Source organism: Pinus tabuliformis, chromosome 6 (genome assembly GCF_031772625.1).
Source record: "Pinus tabuliformis cultivar Carrire ecotype Pingquan chromosome 6, CPIR1, whole genome shotgun sequence".
In the NCBI taxonomy this organism is placed as follows: Eukaryota; Viridiplantae; Streptophyta; class Pinopsida; order Pinales; family Pinaceae; genus Pinus; species Pinus tabuliformis.
In genome coordinates, this window is record NC_142292.1 from 1,631,736,853 (window position 1) to 1,631,747,465 (window position 10,613).

The following is a 10,613-nucleotide window of genomic DNA, read 5'->3' on the forward strand; positions in this document are numbered from 1 at the left end:
AACTCTAGGCATCAATTTTGACCCAGATGATTCCACCTCGAGTTTCATATTTAATGTATCGCTTTCTATGTCTTCAAATTATCCACTGGCTTGGAAAGTCAAACCTGCTAAGTGAAATGCAAATTTTAACCAAAATGTAATGAAATAGGAGATGGGAAAATTTTAAACACTTGTTCATTGATTTATGAATTTGAAGCCAATATTTTGTTTCTGCTATTTTCATCTCAAGCTAAATTAAAATTCAATCGATTGGTAAAATTCTTAAATGCCTAAAAAAATTTGTAAAGGGAAAAGAGACCTTTCCCGTATGTAGGCTGACTGTTACTATTGTCCATTATTCCTGATTGGAAACTCTGACCCTATAGAAAGAACGGCATTTATATCATGTATATGGCATTATAAATTCGTATTAATATATTCATCACAGCAGAAATACGACCTTCACCACCCTCTACAATTTCTAATGACAATATCCATTACCCATTCTTCAAATGAAACTACTTGAAAGTAATGTCAGGCCTACCCAACACCAAAAGAATCATATTAATTCAATTACTAGGCCATAATTTTCTAGAACAGATTGGGATGATCAACTAACCTCCTATCGTGACCTTAATATCGATATGTATTATAAAACTTACACTGAAATAGTTGATTAAAAAGGTCTTAAGCCTAGATAATGGTTTTTAAATACTGCCAATCTTCCTACTCAAGTTATATTGAAACACGTAATCTAGTAAATTTGAAACGCATACACAAGCGAGTGGAATCTCCACGCCTCTATCTATTGGGTAGATGAAAGAGAGAGCAGAGGAAAAATAAGATAAAGATAAAGTGGCTATAGGTAGATGAAAGAGAGAGCAGAGGAAAAATAAAATAAAGAGAAAGTGGCTATAGGTAGATGAAAGAGAGAGCAGAGGAAAAACAAGATAAAGACAAAGTGGCTATAGTATGTAGTAATTTGGTTTTGTGGTTGAAAAACATAAAAGCATATCGATTGAACTGCTTCCATAATAATATTAAGGGGAATATAAAAGAATATTCTGAACATCCATCTAATAATTTCAAAAAACAGGAAGGGAAACCCTATTTTTTAAAAGAACGCCCATCAAGCTAAATATAGTTTGAAATAAGATTTTGAAATCCTCAAGCATCCATGTGGTAAGATTCCGATGTATAATTGAAAATGCACAATTGACTAACACCAAATCATTCATGTCATGTCACTTCATTGGCCACAAACTTGTCATAATACAGCAATGACAGGACGATTTCCAAAGCGTTTTCTGACTGATATACGGTGATTCCCTTCCAAATTCCAATTCAATTGGATCATCCATTTTAACGCAATTCTCTCGATGATAATATTCTCCCATGAACCCTTCGGATTCGGATCCCACCTTATGACCATCATCCAGTCATGAGACGAAGGACATTAGTTTCTGTATTAAGGTACAAGTAATTACATATCAAATACAAATGCGATTAAACGTCGCTTAAATTGTGCGCAGGTTGAATTTCCAATTTGATGATTAAAAAAGAGAGAATACTATTGAAATCCTTCAACAATGTAATTACGATGTGCAAATTCACCCATCATGTTTATTAATAAATGTTGTCATTCAATTATGTTTCTTATGGGATCTATGTACGGCCATCAAACCTTTTTTTTCTTTCCTCAGCCGTATATAGAATTTTTTCAAGTTTATTAACATATTCATATTATGGTAATGGAACCCAGATGAAAAAATTATCATTAAATCTCCTAACCATTGGTACTATACATCATTGACTATATGGGCTTTTTTTTCGTAAATAGAGTTCCAAGATTCAATCTACTGGTTCTGTTTTATCTGAGTAATCTTCCATAATCCCATATCAAGTAGAAATAAGATTAAGCATCGCGTAAATTTTTCAAGGATTAAATTTCCAAACTGATGATCAAATGATAGACTATAACTGAAATTGTTCAACCATATATGAACAATGTGCCAATTAGAGAATTACATTTTTTAAGAAATAGTATCCATTGATATTGTTTCCTAGATAAGATGTATAAGCCAAGTCTCCAAAGATGTATAAGCCAAGTCTCGTCTTTGGAGTTTTGGTGTTCAGAATTAGAAGTAAAAGATTGAAATTTTAGTATTTAGAATCGATTTACACATCAAAAACCACATAGAGCACATATTCAACTCTAGAAAACTTCATCTATAAATAAAATATACCAACAATAAAAATAAATCTCATGACCAACTCAAACGCAATTTTTCTTTGTATTTCATCCCTTCCATTCCTCGTCGGATTCTGACAGCAACAAGCCGAGCGACAGTGAGCTCCCTTTTTCTAAATCAAGTTCATGAATCCAGTCTACCTCTTGTGTGTTATGGAACCAAGCTTCCCTTCCTTGATCGTCAGCGTTGGTAAAACTATTACCGCCCTGCACATTGCTTTGATCAAAACACACAACTTCAAATTCATTTGCCGCAGGTTCCCTGCAGAACTCTTCTGACACATAATCTGGTGGATGCGAGAGCAGATTATAGTCCTGATGCCAATTGCAGCCATAACCATTGTAGCCCTTTGGTCTTTCCATTTCAGGCTGTCTCGCTGCCATTTTTATTCTCACGGGGATGGTTTTGAGCACAGGACATTTCTTGGGAGGAGATTTTGACACTGTCTTCAGATTTTTCGTACTTTCATGTTGAGATTGCGTCACTGACAGCATCTTCTTCGTCAGACGAGTGTTCCAGTAGTTCTTGATTTCGTTGTCGGTTCGCCCAGGCAGTCGTCCTGCTATCAGCGACCACCTGCATGCACACAAAAATAACATACATCTCACATATATCGCATGAACTTCTTACTATGACATTAATATTTCGTAACAACAACATGGGGAATGGATGAATTCTGCAAGGTGAATAAATATGAAGTCAATCTCCACATACCGATTGCCAAGAAGACGATGCAGCCGAATAATGAGCTCCTCCTCGTCGGGGGAAATGTTTCCGCGTTTAATGTCGGGACGAAGATAGTTCAACCAACGTAGTCTACAACTCTTTCCACACCGCATAAGTCCTGCAAAACAAATTCTCTCCACTAATTTATTTAGTCTCTCAATATATATTTTGCATCTGTATTGATAAATGAGTACTCTTAGAGATTTGCTGAGATTCACCTGCTTTTTTGGGTAGATTTCTCCATCCACCATCTCCATGAATTCGAATGTACTCGGACAAAATCGTATCCTCCTTGGAGGTCCAGGCCCCGCGGTTGAGCCCTTCTTTCGAGCAGCAAGGAGATCTACCCATCTTGCAAATTCAGGACTTCGGATCTCTTTTGCTGGGAAAAGATCTCGTTGGTTTCTTCTGCAAACATTTGAGTATATATAGAAAATATTAGCTTCTCCCTGCTCAAAATAGTTAACTGGTGATGAAAGGTACGTGACCTCGTGAACATTGTGGCAGATTTTCTATGGTTTAAATTTAAGGAATATGAGACTATATTTAACCACTGCTCAGAATTTGTCGGAGTCATATGTGGGCCCGTTGAAAAATAACTCATTTTCTGCATCTTTTTCCTATTTCTGGGCATCAATGATTGAGAGCTTCGATCGTGATTAAGGATTGCCGATCTTAAACATCTAATTAACTACAGGGAACAGGGCAGGGTCAGTTAAATCTTGCTTCAATGAACTAAGGGCGGCTACAAACTCTGGACTTTCCACCGAGTTTCAAGAAGCAATCATAACGAGTGTGCATCATGAATAGTGTTGAGACTGACTGGTAGATGGTGTACACCGGAAGTTCGGAACAATGATATCATTCAGGCGACAAAATATAACGCCGAATGTATTTGCATTTTGGAGGGGAAAGTACCGATCATGCAGTATCCAAGCTAGTTATAGTATGCTGGAATTTGTACGGTTCAATTAAAGATGATGGCTCTGATCGAACGGCGCAGGTCCCCCAAAATATGTTGCGAAGGCTTGCCCACAGTCCACAGTTCATTTGAGATGTCATGATCGTGTTGCTTCCCCAAATTATATTGCTAACGGACGTTCACGTGATCACTGCACAACTAACGTTCCACATATTCAAAGAGAGTGTGTATTGGGTATCAAACATAACAGGTTATGTACTCACATTGGGATAATTATTGATGGTGTTTTAATATTTTAAATGTTTTCAAGTTAAAAAAATATATCATATAAGGTGTCATGTTATTTATTTATGATAAATGTGTTTTGTGTGTGAGGTTTGTTCCACAAAACATTCAAAAGATTACGATTGAACACGTGTATTAATATGTCTGATACTAGATGTGAGGTTTTGAGGTTGTCCGTAGTCTAACAAATCACCCTTCATTTGATTTGGTGACAATTATGAGCCTGTGAAGCAATATTTCTCCAATGTCCCCCTATTAGATGAGGCAACATTCAAAAGCATTTTATAAAGGTTTTTAGTTGTCCAACTTAATTGAAACATGGGTGGGAGAGAACGGTTCACGTTTAAAGTTTTTTTCTTTGGGTATTCTTTAAGTTTTGTTTATTAGTGTTGTCATTATGGCTTAATGTGTTGGTCTTAATGTTAATTTTCACTATAATTTTATTACACTATGTTTACCTAGATCATTTGTGCGTGACAATTGTGTGCAAGAAGAGGTAGGAGTTGCAGAAAGAGACAAAGGTTTGGTTAGATATGAGGATGGTGCCTAATAAGGTTTGAGGAAGTGTTGCAAAGGATACATATTGCAAAGGATACATATGCTTCTATAGGTGTTGGAGAAGCATTAAATACTAATGGCAAAGCTCTAAGATGAGTGGAAGTGATCTGCATGAGTTAGACTATCTTCTATGGGCAGCAATTATGCTCCAAGCGAAGATAGCAACATTGTCTATAAGAAAGACATAACATCCAAGCGACGATTGTCTCTAGGAGGCCTATGTTGTGCAAGTAAAGATGCCTGTAGGTAATGAAAATTAAAAACCATGGGTTCAACCACCAATTTTCCCATGGAATAGCTGCGCGAGTTTGACCCAACATGTAATTCAATTGGTCAAAAAAACCGTCATGTAAATACCTTGGATTTTCCCGTGGTATTCACAAGGCAAAGAGACTATAAAAGGGGAGAAATATTGATCATTCGTGTGTGAAAAAGAAAGTAAGTGTAGATCAATATGGAATTTTCTTATTTTATTTTATTTTTTTATTATGACATATGTATCGAGGAGGTGATGGTAGAAATTATGAAGGGAAGTACATAGTCCATCTGAGTCTACTAGAGAAGAATTTTCTTAATGTGTTTTTTGGAGAATTGTATGCTTGCAAGGATCCACACACAAATCTATCTACTGAGTGAGCACACTAAAAGTCTGAAGATTGTACTCTATCTCCACTTTTTAGCCTATATCAACAAAAGTCAATATTTGTTCACTGAAGGTTCATTTACACTCATCAGATTCCTGTTATATCCACTGTCTAATGATTGAATATGTTTTAATATGCTTAGATGTTATAGGATTCATTACAAAAATCAATCATTTAAGTGTGGGACAAATATTTTGTCTTTTAGAAGTATGATACATAGAGATTATGGCTTCGACATAGGTTTATCATTACTGCAAGGTAGAATTCTATACAACTTGTTTGGCTCTGTGTGAAGTCTTTGTTTGCCTTACAGGGAAGATATATGAAGAGGTTATGAAAGAGATCAAGACTATATGACAAAATGCAAGGATTAGTTTGCCTATGCATTTAATGTTATTGATAAGGGCGATAGCATGGATCTCGGTTACACTTTTTGGCAGAATGAGGTGCATTTTTATGAAAAAAGATCCTTTGATTAAGCAATATTAAGTGCTCAATCGAGAAAATTTTTAAGTTCTCGATCAAGTTGTTGAGGCGCTTAAAAATTGCTCGATTGAGTGTTTAAACAAACCCTTGATCAAGACATTTTTTGAAGCAAGTTAATGGCTTGATCGAGCCTATGGCTCAATCGAGTGCTTTAGCTTGATCAAGTGCTTTGGCTCTATCGAGCATTATTTCTCATTAAAAAACCCAACCCACAACATATGCAAATCCTTTTGCTGAGACCGTGAGAGGAAAAAGTGTTTGACGAAAGATTTCTAAGCTCGACCGAGATGGAGGAATTCAATCTAGCTACCCATCAACCTCACTAATGATCCAGAGGCTCAAGACGAGGTAGTTTTCTCACATTTTATAGTTATGGAAGGCTAGGAGAAGCAACACTTCCATCTTTATAGTTGTGAGTGGTAGACTTCCTTGTTGCCATAATTTTTCTTTTAACTTTTCTTGCCACCCTGAATTCCTTCTCCAATGAACTAGGTTCCCAAAGATGAAGCTCATGTTTAAAGTCCCTATGAAGACATCAATCATATGCTCCTCTGGAATATCAGTTACCCTGATATTCAATTTTTGGAAGTCCTCAATGTGCTCTACCATTGAACCCTTTTGTTTAAGATTTATCAATTAACGAAAGAAGTTGTTTTGCTTTGTATCTTCATAATGTGCTATCATTTCCTGCATAGAAATTGACCAAGTGACACTGTGGTTTACCAAAAAAAATCCATCGATGCCATACAAACTTATTAGGTTCTAAATATAAAGATGCAATGTGTACCTTTTGTGTGTGTTTCACATCATGAAGATCAAAATATTACTCCATCTGTAGTATCCATATTACTGGATCCTTTCCATCAAACTTCCTCATATCGATATTTGGAATTTGGTGGTTCTTAAATCCAACATTGGAGTCTCTAAAATTATAATTCATATTCCTTTTGTCCTCATCATATTTTTCATGGATTACCTTGTCAACACTGGGAATAATTTCTTATATCAACTTTTTCAAACCTTCCTTCAACCCTTCTATCTTGACATTCATCATTGCTTCCATGTATATTTTAACCATCATTCAAAATTCCCCTGAAACTTTTATACCATCTATATTAACATTCATCACAGCTTCCAATTCATTTTTTGTTACTTTTTGCGAGAGCGAAATTTCTTGCACTTGGTGTCATAATTTTGATATATCGTGTTGCATTTCTTCCTCTTCTTCATGCATCTTGGAAGAGGTTTTTGGTTACTTATTAGGCGTGTCCATTTTTTTGTTTTGAGGAATTTTGGAATCAAACAATGATATCTATGCTTTACTATGCCCTTTGAATCACTTCGTACTGATTTTTAAAACAAAAGTTTGTAAAATTTTAGAAAAATCCAAGTGCATTGAAGGTAAATTCGTTGACTACGCATAATGGAGACAACACTAAGTGCTCAGACAATGAAGAAAATGCATTGGATAGGGCTACACATAACGAAGGCAACACTTTGTGCTCAGACAATAGAAATGAAACAAATACATTAATTAAGGCTACGCATAGCAGAACTAGGTGTTCGGATAGCGTACAGTGTTTAGTCACCAAGGACGACATCAGAAGGAGTGTTCATCAGGGTTCAGACAACAACTTATGGCCTTCAGGCAACAACAACAACATTTCACACCTACGGCCTTCAGGCATCAACAATAATGAGAACGTAATCAGAGAACTGTGTATCACTGTTAGGAAAGAAGTTAACAAAAAAGACGTTAAAAACTAGGAGATTAGTGAACAAGATAAGAACAATATGAAAACAAGAGGTAGTGACATCGACAACGCCAACATAAAAGCCAACAATTCTTCAGTAAAAGAGCCGAGAAGAAAAGTGGTTAATCTGTCTTCCCAAGAATAAAATCCGGAAATCATGAGTGTCCTCAGCAAATGTTTAGGGTTTGCAATTGCTCCTAAAAAGCTACCTATTGAGAATATGATATGTAGCATAGAATATGGGATTAATAAACTTTCGTTGGAGGATAAGGAAGCACTAAGACGAGTTTTCCCTCATTTTGAGAAAAGCCAAAGCTCCCAAAAGTAATCTAAGAGAAGAAGAACAAGTTGCCTTTAAATCCCTACGGAACAATGATAAAATTATGGTTCTTAAGGCAGATAAGGCAGGGGTAGGCTGATTTTGGATAAAGAAGACTATGTATGTGAAATTAATGAACACCTCAGATGTGGCAGTTATAAGAAGCTGAACAATAATCCCATTCCAAAGATTATGAAGGAGGTAAAAAAGACAATTGCAGATTCCAACCTTGAGGATAAATTAAACAAAAAATTAATCCCTTCTTGTGAAACCATTCCAAGAATTTATTGTTTTACCCAAGATTCATAAAGAGGGTGTTCCTCTTAGACCAATAGTTAATACCATTGGCTCCCCAACCTATGAGCTCGCTAAGTATGTTGCTAAAATCCTTAAGCCCCTTGTTGGGAATATCGATAAGGACTCCCATGATTTTGTAAATCTTATTAAAAATGAGAGGGTAGACCATGATAACATCCTTGTTAGCTTTGACGTAGTATCCTTATTCACCAAGATTCCTCTTGATGAAGCCATTTGGGTTATAAAAGATGTTACTGATCTAGGAATTGCTAGACTGGCTGAAATATGTTTATGATCAACTGTTTTCACCTTCCAAGGAGAATATTATGAGCAGACATCTGGGTTGGCAATGGGATCACCCCTTTCACCAATTGTGGCCAACTTGTACATGGAATACTTTGAAAAAGAAATCCCTCGAATCATACCCCTTGAAGCCAGCCTAGTGGAAGTGATTCATCGATGATACCAATATAAAATGGACTCATGGTAAAACAGAACTTGACAAGTTTTTTATTCACCTCAACTCTATCTCCCCAGAAATAATTTTTACTATGGAGTTAGAAGAAAACATGAGAATCCCATTTTTAGACATACTCATCATCAGGAAGGAGGATGGTTCTTTGGGACATAAAATTTTCAGGAAGTCAACCCACATAGAAAGCTACCTCCACGTTGATTCCCAACATCACCCAGGCTAGAAGTTTGGTGTTCTAGACACTCTGGCCATCAGAGCCCTTCGAATTTCTGACATTGAGCATTTGGATGAAGAAAAGAAGAATTTAGTTTCAGCCTTTAAAGGTATAGGCTACAAAGAAAAAGAAATTAAAACAGCTATAGAGAGAGCTAAAAGAAAGGTGTTATCTCATAAGCCTAAGGCTCAAGACCAACATCAATGTGGAAGGGTTTTTCTACCTTATATTCAAGGAGTGACATACAAGATTGCTAAAATCCTTAGAAAGAAAAACATAATCAAGCAATTCTCAGCCCCTAGAACTATTAGGCAAGGTATGAGGTCTGTCAAAGATAATATTAATAAACATCAACTTAAGGGAGTCTATAAAATGGATTGTTCATGTGGAAAAAGTTACATTGGTGAAACAGGTCAATCCTTGCAGACAAGACTCAAGGAACATGGAGCTGATATTAGGAATGAAAGGTATCGAACTTCGGCCCTTGCAGAGCATTCCTCAAAAACCAAGCACTAGGTATGCTTGGAAAACACTTCTATTATCGCTCAAGAAGAAAAACATCATAGGCGAAAGATCAGAGAAGCTCTTGAGATTATCAAACATCCACATAATCTTAATAGGGACAATGGTATTGAGATTAGTGGAAGCTAGCTCCCCTTAATAAGAGAAATTAAGATCCCTAGTACATCTCAGGTATAGCACTCAGTGGGTAGATATCTCCCTCTCCTATTCTAGCATTTAGTAGTTAGTAGCATTACTTTCATCGTTACTATCCATAATAATTTTCAACAACAATAATAATTTTCAATACTATTAGGTATGAATTATAACATTTACAATAATAATTATGATATTAGCCAATACTATTATCATTAATTATTATTATGAAATGTTAATATTAATTATTTATTAAGAACTATGAATAATTATATTAATTAAATAAACTATTAATAAAAAATAATAAAAATGAATCATTTAGTAGTGATTATTAGGATTTGATATTAATTATGAACTATTAATATTAAATATTAATTATTACTAATTATTATTATTTACTTTAATACATTAATATTATTATTAATTATAATATATTTTTGGTATTTAATATTAATATTAAATATTCACATATTCATATATTAAATATTTTTATACATTCATATATTAAATATTTTTATACATTCACATACTAATATATATTGAATATTAATTCGAATATTTAATATAAATATTTATTATAGTAATTTTGATAATAACTATTACTATTATTTTTATGAATTGTTAGTTTTATTAATTATTATTTGAGATCCAATCTATTCATGAATCTATTAATAAATCTATTAACTGAAATAAACTAGTAATACTATATTAAACATTTAATAGTAAATATTGATGATAAAGATTAAATAATCAAGGTATTTATTCATTATTACATTAATAATTGTATTAAATAATATTTTTTAAAAATACTTCAAAATACTTCAAAATGATTTATTATTATTTAAAAAGTGATTAAAACAAGCTGACATCCATTTAAATCTACTCACCTCAAAACTATTTAAAACCCTCATTCAAGCTCTTCTACTATCAACATTCAAGAATTCCTGATGATGGATCCCCGTTGGGATTTGAAACATTGACGAAAAATGGTTTTTAGTGTGGGTTCTCCGGTTACTAAGTTAGAAGATATAACCATAGAAGTCTT

At 34.5% G+C, this 10,613-nt stretch overlaps 1 protein-coding gene across 1 annotated transcript; it reads right to left on the bottom strand.

The window, feature by feature from the left end:
* Positions 1-2,194: 2,194 nt before the first annotated feature.
* Positions 2,195-3,340, bottom strand: LOC149265169 (transcription factor MYB1-like). The gene is made up of 3 exons (XM_089392021.1): positions 3,176-3,340; positions 2,946-3,075; positions 2,195-2,807 (listed from the first exon to the last, which is right to left on the bottom strand). Exons 1-3 carry the CDS (start codon positions 3,306-3,308, stop codon positions 2,279-2,281), a joined length of 792 nt encoding a protein of 263 aa, XP_089248147.1. The 5' UTR covers positions 3,309-3,340; the 3' UTR covers positions 2,195-2,278.
* Positions 3,341-10,613: the final 7,273 nt, after the last annotated feature.